We start from the raw sequence: 22,191 nt of genomic DNA, 5'->3' as shown, positions 1-22,191 counted from the left end.
GAAATAATCAAGTTTAAATTACTGAAATGTGTATGCTAAGTGGTTTGTAAAATTTTGCATATTTTCTCATAGAAAAAAATGTAGTTTAAAATACAGTGACATCTCATATATCAGGCCATGAGACTTCCGCCAACATCAGATTTCCAAATTTACTGGTAACCAAAAAAAGCATCTAAGAGTCGCAAAACATTTGCTTGAATCCATGTACCTAATTCCCATCTTAAGCTTCATGATTTTTCAATAATAAGAAAACAAACAAAAACACAAACTTTCCCACCAGGATACTAGAAGCTGTAAACTGAAAGAAAAAAACTGTGAGAAAGGCACAATAACAGAATAAGTTAAATGTCACAGTCAGAAATCAAAGGACAAAAACACAATATGAAGCTGTATATAGAGAGAATATCATGGGATGCTGACTGAGATGATCTGGGGGTATCAAGATAATAATAAATTATATTCAATGACCTCTGATTGAATTAGTAGAGAAATACATGCTCAATCTAATTCCTATACAAAGTATCCTATACTAAAAACCCTTGCTTTGGTGCTTGAAGGAATAAGCCCCAGACTTCATTGCTTCCAAAATTTAATATGCATATAAACCACCTTAGGATCTTATGAAAATGTGGATGCTTGTTTGGTAGACTAGGAAGTATGGTCATGATTCTATGTTTCTAATCTCCTAGCTGATGCCACTAGGTTTTTTTTTTTTTTTTTTTTTTTTTTTTTTTTTGCAAGGGTATGGAATGCATTAATTTTCAATAAAATAAGGCAGACGAGATGTTACTGTATTTGATCTCAAATATTTTCTTGGAAATCTGAAGTAAAAACATACTACTCTTACAAGTTGGCAAGTTTATATTAAAAGAATTCATTCACTTTGGAAATAAGGAAATAGCATAATAATAAACAATTTTTAAGATGTGAAACATGTAAGGGGAAATAAATAATAGTGCATTATTCAATCCTTCAACCATATATTAAGCATGCATAAGGAAATTTCATTAAAACCTGAACTTGGTCAATACTATGCAAAATTTGAAGTGAGCTACATCTATATCATACTAAGTAATATTCAATAGAATGCTGAATTCTCTTAATCTATATTGTTTCATTCTTTTTACATCTGGAAAATAAGCAACACACAAGGCAAGTTTTTTAAAGGATATTCTGTTTTCATTTCTATTTATGATGAAACACTGTGCTTTGTTCAATGGTAAAAAATCAAGACTATGTTCTTTGATTTTAAAAAATGCCCAGGCAATGATTTCCTGGTTCTGGATTTTAGGCACATAAATATGTGCATTAAAATATTCTATAAATAAACTGAAAATGGAAGAAGTTAAACACAACATTTGAAGTTATGAATTCATAGCCTTTATAGGCTTCCTATATTATATAAATTTCGACCCTGCCAAATTCCTTTACTCTGATATGCTGGGTTTACAAACTATTAAAGTCTAGTGACATTAATGGGAGACTTCCCTATTCTCATCATGTCTCCCATTATGAAATTGTCATTCTAGATGCATTATTGTTTACTAGAACCTTTCTCACTTCCCTAAAAGCTTTGCTAATGGTGAGATTCCCATGTTGCTCCAAACAATTATTTAACTTCGAGTGATTAAACTTAATTATCTACCATATTTGATATGAGATAGAGGGACCAGGGAATATTGTAAATAATATTGATAAAAAGACGTATGACTTCAAGTGGTTTCCTAAAGGGTCAAGATATAAATGTATTTATGGTAAAATGTGAAAACCTTTATACTGGACAATAAAGAAAACAAACTCATGATTTAAAATAATTTACAGGTGATTCCCTCATTTACTTTACTTTGCAATTCTAGCTTTCATTTCATTTTAAAAATTAGGGCAGTGTAGACAGCAGCTGTATAAACTCATTGCCTGTAAATATCCTCCATTTCCTTTTTGCCCTTTTGGCTATGGAAAATAAAATTACATGTACTAAAAAGGTTTTGTGGAGCTAGAAATGAGGCATAATCTATATTAATCAATAAAATATAAATTACTTAGTAATTATTTCTTGTTTATTAAAACAAAAAAAATTCAAGACCCAACAAAACAGCTAAATGTTTAAATGATAGGTTATTTAGTGAAAGTATGTCCAGAAGGATTTTCTGGGAAAAACAATTAATTGATAACAATATGAATGCAAATCTGTCTCTTTTAAAATTTTAAAGCATATTGTTCAAAGTTTTAGCTTGTGTGCACGATATAAATTCCATACATTGTCTTCTCAGTGACAATAAAAAGCACAGTTTATTAAAAACAGAAGTAAAAATTAAAATATCTTTTAAAAAAATTGGTCACAGTTTTGTCATTGGTATATGGAGGTTATTCCAGGGACCCATCCAAAGCTCTTCATCATCGGACTGTGTGTGGTCACTATGAAATTCCAAAGCCTCCTTGATGTTCTTACTGTCAATCATGGACTCCTGTTCAACTGTGCTTTTCAGCCTGTTCCCTAGTGTCTTCACTGCTGTATTGTCAGTCCCCACAGGGCAAGGGGCAAATGTAACCAGAGTTGGTCTTGCATTCATTTTCTCAGTAGAAAATGGCCCCTTTGATAATGTGTTCAGAGGCACATTCTCCTCATGTGTCACTGCCAACTTGTCTAGTTTCTTAAAGTGCCTTCCCAATCGAACAGGGGAAGCAACTTTTAAGTTGTCCGTGAGGCAGGCACGGCGGGTTCTCACCACAGAACCATTCTGTGCAATATATATATTGCCATTGATATTACTGTGGATACTAGGATGGTGAAGACGGTGTCTCTGACATTCAGGAGCGCTGTCTTCTCCAGTTGAGCTGGTTTCATACTCCCGATCTACAACTAACTTGATCATTCTTTTTCTTGCCCACTGACAAAATAAACAAAAATATGTGAGTCACTATCAAATAAATTAAAAAGGCAACAATTACATTGCCTGTGAAATCCAAAACCATGACATTTAGAAAGCTATCAAAGGTAAATCACTCAAGAGAGATAGAAGGAAGCCAGTCTTTATTAACATACATTTCTTTTCACCAATCCTTTATTGGCTTCAGGGCTTATTAATGTTTGAAAAATGCATTGTTGAGTTGGAAAGCAGACATTTCCGGAAACACATGTATTCTGTTAGATCAAATTGCCGATCCACATGGAAAAAAATGTATTACTTTTATTTAAGGAGCTGATCCACTATTTGACAGCTGCTATACTATTCAGGAAAGTTAAACTGAAAGGAATGAACAGCTTTAGTATATTCTGTTCATAGTAATGCTTCTATTCCCAATATTTTAAAAATATTTTTAAACCACATGATTCTAATTTGTAATGTATTCTCTAGTTAGCCAAAACTTTTGTATAATTTAATGCATTTTGTATAATTTGATGCATTTATTTACTTGACTTTATTTATTTACTTGATGCATAATTTAATGCATTTATTTACTTGATGTATCCGGGTTTTCTGGGTTGTCCAATTAAATACACTAACTTAAAAGAAAATATCTTCTCAGTCTGCATCATTTACCTAGTAATACACAAAACTGAAAGCTAATTATACTAAACTTTCCTTTTGTAAGCAACTGGACGTTTTCACAAATTCATTTGACTTTTACCAATCAACATTAAAAATAGCAAGAAGCAAGGGTTAAGCAATACTGTGTTTTTCTCAAAATACTATTGCATTTTTGGAATATGTGAACTATCAACACATTGCATGCATTCTGATTTTCAGAACTATATTTCAAAATTATAGTTTATTTACCTAGAAAATATTTATAACTGTTACATTTATTTTTAAATCCACTGTAGCTCATAATAAACAGAAAATAAGCTGTAATAATTTTTAATTGAAAATGTTATTTAATTGAACTCCTAATATTTGAAGTTGCAGATACAAACTTATTTGAAGATGTTCATAATTTTTATAATACCTTTGCCAGTTGAAATGTACATATATGCAAAAGTAATCTGTTAAAGATAATTTGTTGAAGCTTGTCTTAGTATTTATTTTGAAAGATGATATAAAAACATATATATATAGTGTGTGTGTGTATATATATATATATATATATATATATATATGCCATCCATTCCAATAGACAGAGTATCACTGATAATACATAGTGCCACATTGCATTAACAAAAATCCTACCAGTAAATATTAAATATTGATTAGCTGATTTCATGTGTTCTGATTTACTAATATAGAAAGGATTAGTCAGTTTTACTCTAATACAGTCTAATATACAAATCGATTTGGACAGCATATATATTCACTTTTCTGGTATGCTTCTGATCATAAGTCATACCAAAATCATGATCAATTTCCTCCCTTTCAAGTGTCACTTTGGAGAACACACAGAAGGCACTGCACACGAGAGCACTCATCACAGCAAAACTCCCACCTACTGTGATCTCTTTTAAAGTGCTGTGTTGTAACCTTCAGAGTTTGCTCCTGGCGACTTCTTTTGGTTTGCATTCTTGCTTCTGTCATACGCTGGCACCTGATAGCCCCATGGACCTCCAGACTGACTTTCGCTACTACTGCTACTACTACCTGATTCTGATTCCTCCTCACTTTCCACACCTCCTTCCACCGAAGCTGATTCTGCACTGCCTTCTTCAGGGACATCTTGAGCTTCAAGGTCTGTACTTTCTTCCACAGGGACCGGTCCACTTTCCTCTTCTTCTGAGTGTTCTTCTTCTTCCACCTGAAGTTCTTTTTGTTCTTCTTGTGGTTCCTCTTTCCTACCCTTGACTTCCTTGACCTCCTCAACAATGGGCCTTCTTCTTGCAAGCACAATGTTTTTCCTTGCTTCTTCTCCTTCTGACTCTGTGGATTCGGATTCTTCTGATTCAGGGGTAGAACTCTCCTCCTCCTCAGAGGGTGTCTCTGACTCAGATTCCTCTTCTGTAGTCTCAGACTCACTGAACTCAGACTCTTCTTCACTGTATTCAGTATAGTCACTGGAGGATTCCTCCTCTGATTCTACAGTGCTTTCTGTTGCTTCCTCTTGGTCCAGAGTGAGTTTCAAATAATCTTTATCGTCTTCCTCAAGGCGTCTCTGCCACTCTTCACCCTCAAGGTCAACGATTCCTCTTTTATCAGCTAATCCTCTAACTTTCTTAAAAATCATGGGGAATATCCTGGCTCTCTTCCATGTTGTATATGTAGGCTCAGCTGCTGGTGGTTTTTCGATAGTTACAACTACTTCTTCCTCCTCACTAGGCTCTCTAATTTCAACTTTTGGTTTTTTAATTTTCTTTGGCTCTTCCTGAAAATTGTGAAAATGCAATTGAAGTGTCAGCTTAGAGATAGCTATGATATGACCTTGTCCCACGTAAGTTACGCAGGAATGAATCTGTGGGTGATAGCTTCATGAATGTTATATAACTGGCTTAAGAAAACAATCACAAAAATTTCTACTGTATATAGACAGAACGTGATTAAGAGAAAGTAAATTATTTTATTTTAGCTTGTACTTTACAATACCCAAATACATTAATTTCCTTCTTGTTACTCAAAGTTTATTTTGCATCTTAGATCAAATAAAAAAGAAAGAATTATTGCCTCTTCCTTCTTCTGTCATTAGACTTTGGTTAATAGCTTTCTGTATTCCCTTGAACTAAATTTTCAATAATCATGAAAATATGACGATTTATCTTTTTTTTTTATGATAAATCTATTTTATGAAATTTTACACATGTTAAAGCCACAGTGACATTTATTTGTTGTTAGTGTTGTTTTTGTATACATTTGCCAGGTAAATAGTGAAGACAAAGTATAAGAATGTTATAGAAATGAGTCATGCTAATTTAAACATAATTTACATAATTCCTTGAAAATTATTAGTGGAAATAATTTACTTTTCTCTGATAATTGAAAGGTGGGGACTATATTTTTTCATGACTTTTAGTTTGAGAGATAATGTGGGAATAAAAATAACCTTTGTATTGCAGAACTTTAAAATATATTTGATTATAATATCTTTATGGAGCATGATTTAGAATTTTAGGAAACATAATTTTTATTGTGGCCTTTCCAAATGTTTAACACTTTAACAAGGACATAAATTAAATTATCAAGAATTAATTTTCCTCCAAAGACAAGGCAATGAAATGGTCAGCATTGTTAAATTTCTATGGAAAATATGTGCTAAATGAAAGGAATTTCTAAAAGTTGAAATGTTCTATAGCTGCTAGTCATGTAGGGTTAAACAATATTTTTCTTGGATTATCTTACATAATAAAATTACAGTAGTTACCTCTTCCTCCTCATATTCTTCCTCAGCTTCACCAACCACCTCACCATATTCTTCTTGTCCAGCTGGTGGTAACAATCGACGGCGACTCCCATATTGAGGCATTTCATACCTGAAATATAAACTTACAGCTTGAAACAGTTTGTCATGTGATTTCTGTAGAATCTACCATGAGTGATCTGTTTCCTTCTTTCTCTTCCACCATTCAATAGACAGATATTTACACAGCACCTATCAGGCTCCCTGTAAACTAGTTACAAAACTGTAGAGTAAGAACTGCTACCTGATGACCAGTGATTTTTTTGCCATAATGGTACCCTGGAATAACAATAAAGACAGTTGAGTTATTTCAGATACTCGTTTTTGGAGAAACTGAAACGAGGAAAAAGCCATATTGTGTCTTAACTAGCTGAAGAATCCAGAACACAAAATAGATGCTTTGGAAAAGTGTAATGGCTCATTCACAACACAAAATCTGTACCTTGGTAGCAAAAAGTTGTTTCGAACATGGTCTGTAATGGTCTTCACAATTTTCTACAGTATTTTTTTTGAAAGCAGCTAATTTATATGTGTATAAGTGACTTTTGAGACACTTATCAGTGAATTCTAAGGTACATTTTCTGCTTCCCAACTGCTCTTGGGCAAAACTTTAAACTGATCAGATAAAACATTAACATCTCATACGAAAGAAATGGTGAATTTAGGAATTGAGCAAATATGTTTGACATCTATTTCCCATACAAATAATTTTGAATAATTTTACCGCATTTCTAGAATTGCAATCAACGTCAATGTAAAATATCAATATGGAACTCAATATAGAAAAATGGTTAAAACTTGGTTAAAATTAAAGCTTGATGTACTATTCATTTTTACTAGCGAGATTGACATGACATTACAAATTCTAGTAATAATAATCATTTAATAATTTCCTATTAATAAAATATTAAAATAAGAATCTGAATTTAAAAATATGAAGATGTACCCATGCTCATAACTGTAATAATCTTGTCCATATTCCTGGCCAGGATCAATTCCAGACTCCATGGATAATTCCTATTGTTCAAAAAGAAAAATTATATTTGAAAACAAATTCTTATCACGTTTCAGCTCAAAGTCAGATTTCCACACCTAGAATTCGATGATTCTCAAAACATTCCTGCCAAAATAATGTTAAATACAAGTGTCAGTTAAAGCAATTAAAATAACTCTATTTAAAAGTGTTAGTCAAACCTATTCATTTCTTTTCTGGCTGTAACTATTTGATACAAAATAAGGTTATATAATTTGACCTGAAGGGGAAAAAGTAGATTTTTTCTGATGGCAAATCTGTTAAAGCTTGCAGATGAGCATTTTCACTTGTTGTTGGATGTGTTTTAAAATTATCAATAGACAGTTAATATTTAACTCAATTTTAAGATAAATTATTATGTGATGTTGGCCTTAAGAAAAATTATAACACTATCTACAGCATTGTTTTCATCTCCCCACTAACAGTTTTCTAGTACCCAGTATTCTTCTATTCATTAAAACTGTTCTGATAAAATCATCTGATAACAAGAATTTAAGTTAATGTGTGATGCTTCCCAAGGATGTTTATACTTTAAAACATACTGCTAACTCTAAATTTAAGTGGTTTTTTTTGTTTTGTTTTGTTTTGTTTTGTTTTGTTTTGTTTTGAGATGGAGTCTTGCTTTGTTGCCCAGGCTGGAGAGCAGTGACGCTATCTCGGCTCACTGCAAGCTCCGCCTCCCGGGTTCACGCCATTCTCCTGCCTTAGCCTGCTGAGTAGCTGGGACTACAGGCGCCCGCCACCGCGACCGGCTAATTTTTTGTATTTTTAGTAGAGACGGGGTTTGACCGTGTTAGCCAGGATGGTCTTGATCCTGACGTCGTGATCAGCCCCACCTTGGCCTCCCAAAGTGCTGGGATTACAGGTGTGAGCCAATGCGCCCGGCCTCTAAATTTAAGGCTTTTAAAGGAAAAAAAGAATTTGTTAGAATAGAGGCACTTTTAATATTTCTAGTTCTAAACTCTAAACATACAGATTTTTGTCAAACTCTACTCTTAGAGAAAGGTGTTTTTCTTGAGACATACATGTGAAGACAGTTTCTGATAACTATCAAATGCAATTTCTCTACATTTCCCTTTTCAATTCTACTTTAACATGTTAAGCAGGTTAAATGGCAAAGGTTAACCAAATTTATTTTGCAATGGAATAAGAGAAGAGAGAGAAAAGGATAGGTACTCACAGGAAAATAGATTGGTACATATTTATATCATCTATTATTTATAAAAATTTAATTTTGTTGATCCAGGAATAGTAATGAGTCAGGAAAAAAAATGCCGTCCTCTGAGGGCACAAATATATAATTTACAAAGTGTGGAAATTTGCAGCCTGCATGATCGATATGGACAAGGATCCTCAGTTGTGCTTGGTGTGGCCAACATCATTTTTAAAAATTGAATTCATTACTAACAGTGCTAATCAGAAAATGACATCAAAAATGTGGATGTTGGTTTCTCTTGAAAAATAAAAAGATAGAAACACTAGGATCATATTTTTACATTCCAAGAATCTAGTTGACCAGATTAATTTTTACAGTAAGCATGTTCTCTCCTTTTTAAGACAGTATCCCCAACAACATTTTTCTACATTTACACCTTAGTCACTATGAAATCTGCCATCTGCTATTGCTTTGTGTCTAATAAACTCCATTCACTTACATTACTACCCTAGATCCTATAGGTATTTACATTTGCATTACCTCTTCTATATTACAATTTTGCAGTTTACAAATAGTTTGTGAACCTACTCTAAAGGAATCCAAGTTTGATGTTAAAACTAATATAGTTTGTTCACCAGAATGACTAATATTTAGAAAAACCCACGATGAACAATACTATGTATTTGCAGGGACACAGAACAACTAAAACTCTCATCTACGTCTCTAGAGATTACTAACTGGTAAAACTTTTTAGAATATGTTTGGCAATAGTACTAAATTAAATATAATCATTTCTTCTTTCGCAGAACTTAAATTTATAGTTAAATACCCAACAGAAACATGAACATTTGTGAGAAAACACATTATTCGTAACAGTCCCAAACTGGCAACAATGCAAAAGTCCATGAGAAAAACACGCTACTACATCACACAACAACATAAATGATTCTCCCAAACAGAATGTTGAGCAATATAGGTCAGGTACCAATGAAATATATTGTATCATTCTATTTATATAAATTTCAAGAACAGACTAAAGAATATGTTACAGGCCAGGTCAGTGGTAGGGGAAGAAAAACTGATATCTAGGTGTTGACACACAGGAGCTTGAGGTGTATGTGCGCTCTGTAAAAATTCATCTAGTTATATAGCATGCTTTATACTTTTTCATGGGCATAGGTTTTATTTCAACAAAAGTGTATTTATTATAGGAAGGTTGAGGCGGGTGAAGGAATGAGGTTAAGAAAGACCTGGAAGAAACTGGGACAAAGTTAAAGTCTAGATTTAAGTTATTTCAAACTAAGTACTTTGTAAAAACATGTTTCCTATAGGAAAGCTAAGAATTTTAAGGTATGTAAAACCCAGTGTAAAGATACTGGTTTAAAAGAAGGAAATAGGTCTCAGAACTAATATTTTCAAACTGCTTGACCAATGAATGTGTAATTAAATACATATGGATACTGAGAAAATAACTTCTAACAGTTTTGAAGTAGACTTTTAACAACATTAAGAAATAGTAGGAAAGACAAAATAAAAATTTCAAGTAAATATTTATGGAGAAATAATGCAACTCAATGGATTTTGGATTTTAGAAGTCAGCATCAAAGAATTTTCTTTACATAAATACTTTTTTTTTTCATAAAGGGAAAATAACACTCAGCTCTTGCTAGCTACAATGCATATGACATCAATTGCATTAAAAATGTAATAAGAAGGATAGAAGGGATGGGGATAGGAACCCAGGAAACTCAGCGAGACAGCCCTTGATTCAGTCACTCTGTATTTCTGAATTGGGTAAAGAGGGATAGGAACTAGCAGAAGGAAATAATCTAAAGGTACCTCTTGGATGCTTTCACCACCCATGAATGAAGAGTAGAGCATCATTCCTTAAAAAAAAAAAAAGAAAAAAATTGAGGAAGGAGCCTGGGTGCGGTGGCTCACTCCTGTAATCCCAGCACTTTGGGAGGCAGAGGTGGGCAGATCAAGAGGTCAAGAAATTGAGACCATCCTGGCCCACATAGTGAAACCCCGTTTCTACTAAAAATACTAAAATTAGCTAGGCATGGTGAGGTATGCCTGTAATCCCAGCTACTCGGGAGGCTGATGCAGGAGAATCGCTTGAACCCAGGAGGTGGAGGTTGCAGTGAGCTGAGATTATGCCACTGCACTCCAGCCTGGCGAGAGAACAAGACTCTGTCTCAAAAAAAAAAAAAAAAAAAAAAAAAAAAAAAAAAAAATCGAGGAAGGAACTCATGACCAGTCAGACCCATGAGTCAACCTAAACCAGCAATGGAATCCTGGCCCTTTTTGCTGTTCCACACAGTCCCAGTTGACTGTAACAACCCCTTAGTTGGTGAAACCTAGATTTTAGAAAAGTATGCAAAGTAACATACTACAAAGTGATTTTTTTGGGTAGATCAAGCACTTAATGTGATTTTTAAAATTCATTTTTGCTGTCCACATAGGGAAGACATAAATTAACTTAATATTTAATTATTATAAACATTTATACTGATGCAAAACAAAAACAACAACAATAATTGTAATTTACTGAATTTCTTTCTGTTACATTCCAGTTGTAGAGTTAGGAATTTACATAGTAGATATTACTGCCAACATCTTATAGAAGATGAAACTGATGTTCAGCAGATGTATATCTTGACTAAGGTCTTGCATAAAGTAATTGATGTTTGGATTTCAACCCTGAATTTTCCAATTCAAATTTTCTGGAGACCTCTCCATGAAATTTTTGCTAAAACCTTATAAAAGTTTAATATTCCTGCCACCCAACCTCCAGATTTTGGAGAGTAGATTCTAACCAAGAAATGCCTCTCTTTAGCAAAGATAGAATTCTGTACTAAAGGAAAAGGAATAAAATTTTTGTAAGTGGAGCTTATGAAATACTAAATTTGCCATAAAATTAAGGTAGGATGACTGTATTTTTATTTTTAATTACATATATAAATATAAGTAAATAAAATAATATGTATTTATTATACAATCTTCTTCACATTGCAGAAGAAAATGCCATAGGTAATTTGTAATGTATGTGTCCAAAAGAGGTATTTTGAATCACATAAAATGATATTTATGTACAGATATCAGCATTCTGTCTTTAAACTTTGCATAAGCTAAATCTGACGTCAGGAATGGATAGATGAATTCAGATTGATTAAGACAAGTAACTACTGATCAGGTTCATTAACTGCTTCATTCAATGAATGGCTTGTATTTATTAGGAATAATGGCCTTATTTGTCTAATTCCCAGAGAATGAAGCTAAACATGTGGAACAACTTCAGGAGGTGATTTCTCGGTTTCTTTTCTTTTTTTTTTTTTTAAAGTTATTTTGAAAGACTCTTTTCTTTTCCTTTAAAATTATGCCACATTGGCAGACACCCACTCTGCCTACCTGAATTAATACAATAGATCTTAAAGTCACAGTGAAGACTCAGTGAGGTTGAAAAGAAAATGAAAATTGATACCTCTGGTTTAAGAAGAGAGGGCCTCAGCAGTTGCTGTTGCTGTCAAAGGAAATTAAAATAGAAAAAGATTTAGAAAATAATTCAGATGGAAAGGTAGATCATGATTGAGAAGAGAGGAAAAAAAGGCGACAGTTTAAAACGTGTTTCCTTGGGATTATTCATTATTCATGTGTTAGCTACCAAAAGCATTAAATATTTTAACTAATTCTTTATGTTGGAACATAAAATAATAATTCATTTGTTTTAATTTCATCACTCTTTTAGTTAATGACAAATTTAATAGCCTTAATAAACAGGAAATCTATACAGATTTTTGTTTTGTTAAGCTTCACAGTACAAAGAGTTATTTATGTTTCTAAAAGTGTGTCATATAAATACTTTTATCAAGTTTAACTTTGTTTTAAGTTGCCCTTCTTTTTTTCCTTCCCAATCACATTAAATATGATAAGGTTCATTGGGAAGAAGAGTAGAACACACAAAATGATAAAGTTGTAATGTATTTATCAACATATTTAAGACATGCTCTCCATTTCTTCTCCTTACCAAAGTGTGGATTTCTTGCATTAAAACATTAAGTGTGTTTTCAGAATGATTAGGAAAGTCATTAATTATCAGATTTGGTAGGAATTGCTTCCTGACTTTTCCTTCTTTCACTTGTACTTATTTAAAGCTAATACAGTCATCATTGATCCGTTTCATAACAATACAGACTTCAAACAGATAAAAACAAGATACACAATTCAAATTTTGGGGTTAGTAACTCTTTGGAGGGAAAACAGCATATTAGACTAAGTATTGGAAAACTGGGTAGTGAGGTTCTGGGAGGTAATTCCATCATCGAACCCACTGTTTAAACTGGCTAGTAGAACAACCATTTGACTGAAGGGATATCCTTTTTATAATACAGTTGTTGGTGAGTTAGTTATTTTACTCATAATGAATTCCAAAATGTAATCCAATTAGGTCATATACTTATTAGGTCACATACTTCTCTTGATTGAGAAGCTGTATGCTAAATCAAACTAGGTTCACAATGACTTCATGGATAACATCACCTGCAGTACAGCTGGCCAAATACTGTTGGCCAGAATGCCCAATAGGTTCTCTGAAGACACAATCAAATGAACACAGTGGAAAACCTAGAGCTTTCTACCATTCTGATTATTTTTAAAATCTTTAGGATCTCAAGCTTCAACAGTGATAGGATGGAGCTTTGAACTGGTAAAAAGATCAGAAGTTAAGTAGTCCTATTTATTTGTTTGTTTGTTTGTTTGTTTAATTTTTGAGACAGAGTCTCACTGTCGCCCAGGCTGGGATGCAGTGGCATGATCTTGGCTCACTGCAATCTCCGCCTTCCCAGTTCAAGCAATTCTCCTGTCTCAGCCTCCCAAGTAGCTGGGACTACAGGCAGTAATCCTACTTTCTAAATTAGACGTCTAGCCTTAGACAAATGAATTTTGGGGAAATGTCAGAATACTGAGTAACAGCAATGCAGAACAAAAGAAATGCATCCTTAAAAAGGTAAGCAAGTTGATCATTGACCATTCAATAACAGACTTAAAACCTCAAAACAAGTAAGCAACATATATAAAAGAAAATAAATAGCATAACATACTAATACGTTTTTGTTGAAATCAAAGAAAACAACCTAGTTCAAAAGAATGTACCTTAGTCTTGCCTATTACACAAGTACTTTCCTACTACGCTTGTTATGACATCAATACCATAAAGCCCTTACCTCTGATCCATAACCTCTCCTGCAAGGCAGAAATAAATAAATCAGTATTAAACATCTTAGACTTTCATATTAAATAAAATGACAGATAAGGGCTTTTTTAAAAAAGTCTGAGTAAAACTGAAAAGATAATTTCTACTAAACACTATCTCAGTGGAAAATATATTTTGTGGCATTATCAAAACAGGAAGATCATGGTTTCATGCCTGAATTACTAAACTAATGATCAACCCAGAGACTCATTCCATATGAGCAACAAAACATGCAAAATCTATTTTATTTCAATAGTGCATCATGACAAAATGTGACTCTCTTATTATCAGTTGGGATAAAAAAATATTATACATGATCTCTGTTGTACACAAGTATTGATACATATACTAATCCTTAGGGGAAGAGATATGTTTTATACATGAAGAATGTAATAAACATAGGATGAAAATTATGTCTATGATTGAATATATTCTTCCAAATGATTGTATGATATTTTCTCTACGTCAATTTAATTCTAAAACTAATACAAACTCTTGACTGTCCTTTCAGGGTCAATTATAATGTTAGAAATTAAATGAAGAGGTTTTTAGAGATTTAATAGCCAAATATTCAACATTACATAAAGATTTATAAGGTTCACACATCACAAGATGGTGAAACATTTGACTATACTTGAGGGGAAAAAAGAATATAGTGTTTTCAAAGCTGAATGTTACTAATAATGAAAATGTTCTACTTGTTATTTATTAAGCAGTTAATCTAAAGTGTTAAACTGATGCTGTCAACCATGATAGGTAGAATTAATCAGTGTAATGAAGAATTATTACAAAGAGGCACATGCATAACTTGCTAAAATCCAACAAAACGATCTCTGTAGAATTTTTTTTTTTTAATTTTGAGGCCTTCACAAAGTAATTCTACTGATCAGAAAGCATCTTATATGGTTAATGCATTGTATATTGAAACTGTTTGTAAAAAAGTAAACACAATGCTTACTAAAGCTTCTCAATTTATTCTTTAAAATGGTTCTGCAGTGAACTTTGTAGAGTGCTTACATGGTTCTGCCAATATTTATAACACTGATAATCCTTCTAGCACCTTTAGAATTGTAGACATTTTCAACTTTTACCAAATTTATATTTTTTAGAAATAATTCAGGTAGAGAAAGTTCATATTTAGGTTTTAATAGTGACAATTGAGTCATATACCTTATAAAATATCCAACCAAAGCCAGGCTTTAGTTTTTAGCATATTTCTTCTGACTCCTTTTATTAGTAATGTTTTCCATCAATGTGGAAAATAAAATATCAATAGATAAACTATAACTAAATGTTAATGTTTCCATTAACATTTTTGTTGCCTTTTATTTGGTTATTTGTATTGCTTGTCTTGGCTCAAAGGCAGAAAGTTACTTGAAAGAGGTACATAACAGAACCACTACTTACTTTATCTGTGTGCTTTCAAAACATGGCTATTGATACTTACAAAGCCAGTTTATATAATATTGATGCACCTTTTCATGCAATTCATAATCAATTGTATTATTTATTTTATATCATTTATATGTATGACTGTTTAATTTTAACAATAAGGAAAAATGTATGGTCATCTTTCTGAAGTCTTTATTTAAAAGGTATCTAATAATTTCTTATGCATTACTAAGGTCATAATAAATATTAAGAAAAAAAGTGTTATTTTTCTACTGTCTGGCTCTCAGGTTGTAAGCAGTTAGCATTTGAGAGGAGGAAGAATATTTATGCTTGTGCAGTCAAATAATACTAAAATGTCTCATATAGAAGATATTTTAACTGACCTTTATAATGTTTCATAATGACATTAGTACTCTCCAAATACAATGTGTCAGAAAAAGATTAGATTAAGTATAAAACATGGGTATCTATGTTTCAATTAAAAAGTATAGAGTAATAATAAAACTTTTAGATTATGCAAATAGTAAAATGTTATAGTAAAAGGCAATGTAACAATTTAATAAGGCTGTAAGTATCTACACAAAAATGTTGTTTAGATTTCTTATACTTATTTTGTTACTATTTATAGATTTATCAAGAAACTATAAATTTTACATTTGCAAAAAGCTGGTAGATATTAGCTTAGAAAAGACACACTCACATTAAAGGCTTAACAATTGTGAATAATACCTTGTCAGAGTCCGCCAAATAGCACAAGTTCTCATGCATATGACCAGCTGCCAACAAAAACTCCAACTGAAGTTTTTCAGTGAAAGAAAGAAAAAAATCATGTTCAAGAACCCCAAGAAAGTAATTACTCTTGATTTGGATGAAAAAAATTTGAAGCAGATGGGCTATAAAAATAATTAGATTTACAGTTTGTTTTCTGTCTGATCTTGTTAATTAGGAATGCCAGGTCAAATTATTGAAGAAATATGAGGGATGAAGAAAACCTCTGAAATATTGCATAGCAGGGTTCTCAACCTATATTCATATACTTCCAATAGTAATTATTAGGTATGAGTTTTGCCTGTATCTCAGAATTGTACCCTTCTCTGAGCAAGCTTACATCTTCTAAAATCTTAAAACTCCAGAGTAAAACAAATACTTATACGTGCATTCAAAATGTGAACTTCCAGTAAATAAAAGGTATTCCATGTGTTTCATGGGAAAAACAAAGTAATTACTTGTTGGTCACATATTATACATTATATACTAATATTGAAAGTATAAGTTTACTTAGGAAGGAAGAGAGAGAGTACCCAGCTTAAGTGATGCTGTTCAAATTTAACAGTTGGAGCTCTGAGAACTATTACTACAACTACAGAAATCTCTTCCCAAAGTATAAAGTTTTACCTTCTTTGTTTAAAACAAAGAGCAGAAACCTATGTAAAAAAAGTGATAGTTCATCAAATATCATTTCTCTTGATTTTTCTATTTAAGCTTTTTATATTTCATTTAGTAAACTGAAGATCGTACTTTCTTTAAAATCTTATGAAAAAATTTAAATTAAGGAGATGATTAATAATGTGAACAAGCAAAATTAAATAGCACTTTAAACATCTGTTGGAACAATGAAATGCCTTACAAAAGTCAACAACTCAAGATTTATTTTCATTATAAAGAAGGGAAGGGAAAGCACAATGAGAAATAAAGAGAATAAGACAGCAATTGAAAAAGTATAAGATTTATCAAATCCATAAGCATACTACTAAGATAAAAGCAAGTCAGAGTAAAAGATGTTCTCATCAGAAAACAGATGACTACATGTTATAGCACCTGAGATTTATTTTGAAATACCTTGTATCTGTCATCTCCTACAATCTAGGTACATTGTATTTTACTTTGGTAGTATTTCTTCTTACCAAATACATAGGCTTCAAGAAAAAACAGAACCTATGATATCGCTTTTAACTTATTTGTAACAGTCTGCTTTTTTCTTGGAACATTCAGATAAAACTACGTTCAAACACTAAATGTAAATGTTACTGCATCCACATGATAGACATGCCTTTGGTTTAAGTTGGGTATCTAACTTTCATGCCCACATATTCCCACTAAGAAAGAGATTAAAATTACTTACTTTTCAAATAAATGTAGAACAAATTATGCTACTTTGTAGTTTAAAAATTAAGGTAAATCTATTATATGAGTTAGTAGTGATGATGTTAATATCTTTTTAAATTAAAAATGAGAAAAAACTGCATTTCATTGAATTTGGGGTAAAATAATAGAATCTTCTTTGAAGTTCAAATTTGATGTTCAACTTGAAGACTGTGATCAACAAAGGGTTTGCCCAACTAAAATAAGAAAAGTAACATTACAGTGAAGTAGATTGACTGTGAGATTGCTTTTCAGTTTCCTCGACAATATTGTTCAAATTCTCCTTGTTTGGTTCAGATGTGATTTCCATATTTGTTACTTCTGAAGGGCACATAGTTTGAAGTTCTGAAACATTTGTGCGTAGATAATTTTTCTCTATTTGACTGTACATGTTAGCTACTGATTTTTCAAGTTCTGCTAAGTTTTTAACATGTTTGAGGATGCCTTTTGGTTCTCTCCGAGGGTCTGTTTTACACACTGTTGTTGCTGATAGCTGTGTCATAGAGGACTTAATTTCCTCGGCAGGCATCATATTGGTCGTGCATTTAACACCTGTTATACAGACACACTCTGTGGACAGAAATGAAGCTGAAGGAGGTGGGGGGCAAGGAATAGAAGGAGGTGGTGGAGGAAGAGTTGGAAATGGAGGTAGAAGTGGTGGAGTTGGGGGACCAGAAGTTGAAATGGAAAGTGGAAAAAATGTAGAAGGAGGAAGAGGAAGAGGGATAGAAGGAGGAGAGGGAGGAGGACAAAAAAGAGAAAAAGGAGAAATGTCAGGAGGAGGAGCAAGAGGAGCAGGAGCAGGAGGAGGAGAAGGAGGAGAAATAGGAGGAGGAGGAGGGGGACAGGCAGAAGGAGAGATGTTTGGTGGATGGGCAAAATTTTCAAAAATATTTCTTTCAGTTTCAACAGTTAACATACAAATAGGTGTCTCTCTCCTAGAGAGTGAAGAATTTAAAACACAAGGCCTTGAAGGAGAAAGTTCCAAGGAACACTCAGCAGGAGAAGTGATGACATTAGGTTCTGATTTGAGTTCCACAGTTCTTGAAACAGTTGGCAAAGTGGAGAATGAGAAGTGAGGCCTGGGAAAGCAAAATGAAGAGTCTGAAGAGAGAGATTTCAACTGTTCTGTTCCTTTTATAATCAGTGTTTCACCTTGCCTTATTTCCTCTTTCTCTGTCAAATTTGCCTCTTCAGTGGTAAGCAATGGATTGCTGCTACCTCTTTTGTTTGTACAGATTCCAGTGTTTTCATTTTCAGCTTTCTGCCTGGTGCCTTGCCACTGCTGCAGATCTATGATCTCTGGTCTATTTGGAACTTTCCTCATCAGCCTCCTGGGTAAGCTGACTGACTGACTCCACAGCCTCTGTATCTTTTCTCTTGGGCCCCTCAGAGACTTACTCTTGGCTTGTATTTTGGGTAAAAATGGGTCTACAAAATCTGTTCTCAGGGAAATGTCTGAATTTGTTGATACTTGACTTATGTTTTCCTGATAAAGGGGATTATGGGCACTTAAGGCATCCTCATCAGATAGAAATGTGAATGTTCTTGCAGACTTCGGTTTGTTGCTCTTAAGTGATCCGTCTACATGAGCTGCCTTGTGAGCCTCAATAGTATTGGAAGAAAAGGGCATCACAACTTGTTGATGTTTGCTGTCTTCTGAGACTGAGTGATTTCCCCTGCTTTGTTGAAAATGGTAGAGAAGGAAAAGACTTGAAAGAAAAGAAGATAATGAAATGTGAGGAAACAAGTTGTGACACAGCTTTCATGAGAAAGATGTTTTTATGGCTCTCATTACTATTAAATACTTAGAAACATCAAAGGCCAAACAACACTAACCTAAGCAAGACATTATTTTAAGTCCCTGGTCTCAGAAAGGCAGGGAAGAAAAATCTTAGAGTTGTGAGTAGAATGAGAAATGTAAATGAAAAAAACAAGTACTCATCTCTAGATTATTTTGGAAGAGTATTTTTTGTTTTTGTTTTTCTCAGTTAGTGTGATACAGCAAAGCATCCATGTCCACACATAACAGTCCCCTTATGCACAAATCACACTTCTTCCCATTGCAGAATACCATCAAAGCTACCAACTTCGTATCTTTACCTTGCCTGAGGATGCTCAGGGCTGCCTGTTATGCATAGAAGATCCTTAGCTGTATCTGATTCAGTACCTGTCCCTTATCTCTCATGTCAGTACTTCTGTCCTAGAGCCAAAAGTAATCTCCTCTCTGAGCCAACATGTGGAATATCCTGTTCTTCAAATTAAGAGAATGGAAATCACCAAGGACAGATGGGAGTTTGTCTCACAGAGTTCAAAAATCACAGTTGAGAAACTGAATGTGCACTAGAAATGTGGCACAGTTTTTCTTCTGTTTAAATTTTTTGCTTAATTAGTTTTAAAACCTTATACATAATACCAAACAGAAAAATTTGTTTTAAAACATGAATAGTACTAATCAGAAAAGGTGTTGTCAGTAATTTCTTAGACTGATCTGGATCAAATTTTAATTAAAGCTCACCTTAACAAAAAGATTGATGCTAAAAAAAAAAAATCACTTTGATATCACTGAAAGGCTTACTTATGTATGGAAACTGAATCATAGGTAGCTGTGAGTCATAAATAAATTTGTATACATCAAAGATCACAAATTAAATGGCTCTAAGGAAAGCATCTGGACCCTTCTCCCAGGAATGTTGGCTGATAGGTGGTTCTGAATAGTCTCTCATTAGGTTTTACTCTCCAAGCCAAAACAGAATAACATTTATTTTAGTTACTGTTTAATATTTACCCACTTAGCAGGAATGAAATAAAAAAGATATATTCTGAATAGAAATTAAATAGCCATATTGAAAAATTAGGGTGATAGGAAACAAAATAATAAAGCCACAGTTGTTAATGTGTCTTTTGGCAAAGCTACGAACTGTAAGAAACAATTCACACAGGTAGACCTGGAGCATCAAGCCTACTTGAACAACAAAGAAAATGCAGACAATTTGGACTAAATGAGAGCAAACACTTTTACTCTTCGAATCTTGAAAAGTATTTTTCAAATATGGCACGAACAACTGGGCTTGATATTATATACTAGTTGTTTTTATATGCATTTGTTCTTGGTTTCATTTCTCTTGGAAAAACACCTGAAGGATATAACAATATCACATCACTTTGACTAAAAGAAATATATAAATAGATTTCTATTTATAGATTTGTAAATTTTAGGTTCTTAAAATTTAAGAATTTTTAAAAACTAATTTTAAAAACTTTAAAAAAAGGAGAATTTTGAAACTCCTTTCAGTGGGCACAGGTACTATCACAGGGAACACAGTTTTAAGCTCATGCCATCAAAAGGAAATTGGGTGGGGAAGACAAAGCTTTTCTTTTAAAAGTAAGCGAGTCTGTGGCAAAAGGTGAAGATCATTGTATTTACAGTACAACAGCATTTTAATCTATTCTATCGTATCTATTTTCTAATGCTCTTCTATTAAAGTGATATTGTTTACTTACTTATGCCTATGTATCCACAGGTGAGAAACAGAAAACATGTGATAGAAAAAAAGAAGTTTTAACTATAGTTAATTTAAAACAATTCTGAAAATACGAGCAGGAACTTGCTTTAAATAATTAGTATGTATATCAAAAAAATAAAAGGCATGTTTTTATATTTTGTTATTATTCATAAGAATGACATTTAATAATATATTAGATGAAATCAAATGACATTATTTGAATTTCTTTTCACAGAAAATTATATCTAATAAAATCTGTTTACTACATATAGGTAAAATTCACTTCTATTAAACCCGGATGATGCCAATCCAAAAATAAAAATTTTAAATGAGAGTTTAAAAATTGCTTCTATGTCCTAACTCTGTAAAACTGGTTAATGCACACTGACTTTTAAAGTAGATAAATTTTGTTTTGAAGAAAGTAAATATACAACTACTATAAAGACAATTACAAAGTAATTATATAATTCATATGAAGTTATTACTTTGTGAAGTATTTTTTTCCAAAATGATCTTTGATTTTGTTATTTTTAAAATAAATAATTGATAATAATTCATTTGAAGCGAATTCATTTTCTAGTAACTTATGCTTAGAATTCCTGTAAAAAGTTCTTGGATAGGTTAAACATTTCCTAAAGATACGATAATTACATATGTAGAACTTAAGCTATTTCAATGAATACATATATTACAATTGCAAAATCTAGTGAGTCTACTACAATTGTTCAAGTAAAAATAATCTTAGGTGTTGCTATTTGAAAATTACTACCATCAAATTATACTGATTCCAGATGATGTTATAGTATACCTGTTCTTATTAATTTAAAATGAATATATAATTCATTAATGTCACATATAAACACACTTAACTTTATACATAGTACTTTTTTAGCTTCTAAAGATCTTTGCTTGAGAGAGGTCATTAACATAATCAAATAGAATCAAATCATATTGGCTCAATTCCTACATTCACCAATAATTACAAAAGAAACAATCAGTTTTCAACTTACGAAAAAAGTGAAAGTATGTATCTAAAGCATGAACCCTGTATTATGTTGTTATCTTGGAAACAGAATCATGCTTTAACCTATTATAAATTTAGATTATGTGATAAAATAATAGCATTAAGATCAATTTTAACATTCATGACTATCCTAAACAAAACCTTGTATAACATTATTGATATGGTAAGTAACCTCAATACATTTGTTTAAAACCAGTTTTTCCATTACCAGGTCAATTTCATGATTTTTGAGACTTGTTTTATTCCTACTAGTAACTGCTACGAATGTCACATGTAAGAACATGTTATAGTCCTTCTACTCCACCAAATACCAGTTAATAAAAGGTTTTCTGGATTTAATTGTCATATTCAAAATTGTACAATATTCTT

The 22,191-nt window shown here is 32.5% G+C and overlaps 1 protein-coding gene across 1 annotated transcript in view; it reads right to left on the bottom strand.

Moving 5' to 3' along the window:
- Nucleotides 1-2,045: 2,045 nt before the first annotated feature.
- The window catches only part of PCDH15 (protocadherin related 15), a 990,428-nt gene continuing 970,282 nt past the window's right edge, over nucleotides 2,046-22,191 (bottom strand). Inside the window, exons 32-36 of the mRNA XM_077945583.1 lie at nucleotides 13,730-13,748; nucleotides 11,992-12,030; nucleotides 7,265-7,335; nucleotides 6,283-6,391; nucleotides 2,046-2,888 (exon numbers count right to left, since the gene is read on the bottom strand). Of these exons, the coding sequence (XP_077801709.1) occupies nucleotides 2,337-2,888; nucleotides 6,283-6,391; nucleotides 7,265-7,335; nucleotides 11,992-12,030; nucleotides 13,730-13,748 (790 nt within the window). The 3' untranslated portion in view covers nucleotides 2,046-2,336. The remainder of the gene's footprint in view (nucleotides 2,889-6,282; nucleotides 6,392-7,264; nucleotides 7,336-11,991; nucleotides 12,031-13,729; nucleotides 13,749-22,191) is intronic.

This window comes from Macaca mulatta, chromosome 9, assembly GCF_049350105.2.
Source record: "Macaca mulatta isolate MMU2019108-1 chromosome 9, T2T-MMU8v2.0, whole genome shotgun sequence".
NCBI classification, from domain to species: Eukaryota; Metazoa; Chordata; class Mammalia; order Primates; family Cercopithecidae; genus Macaca; species Macaca mulatta.
Note: the sequence above shows the minus strand (reverse complement) of the source record. Positions and strands in the feature narration are given on the sequence as shown.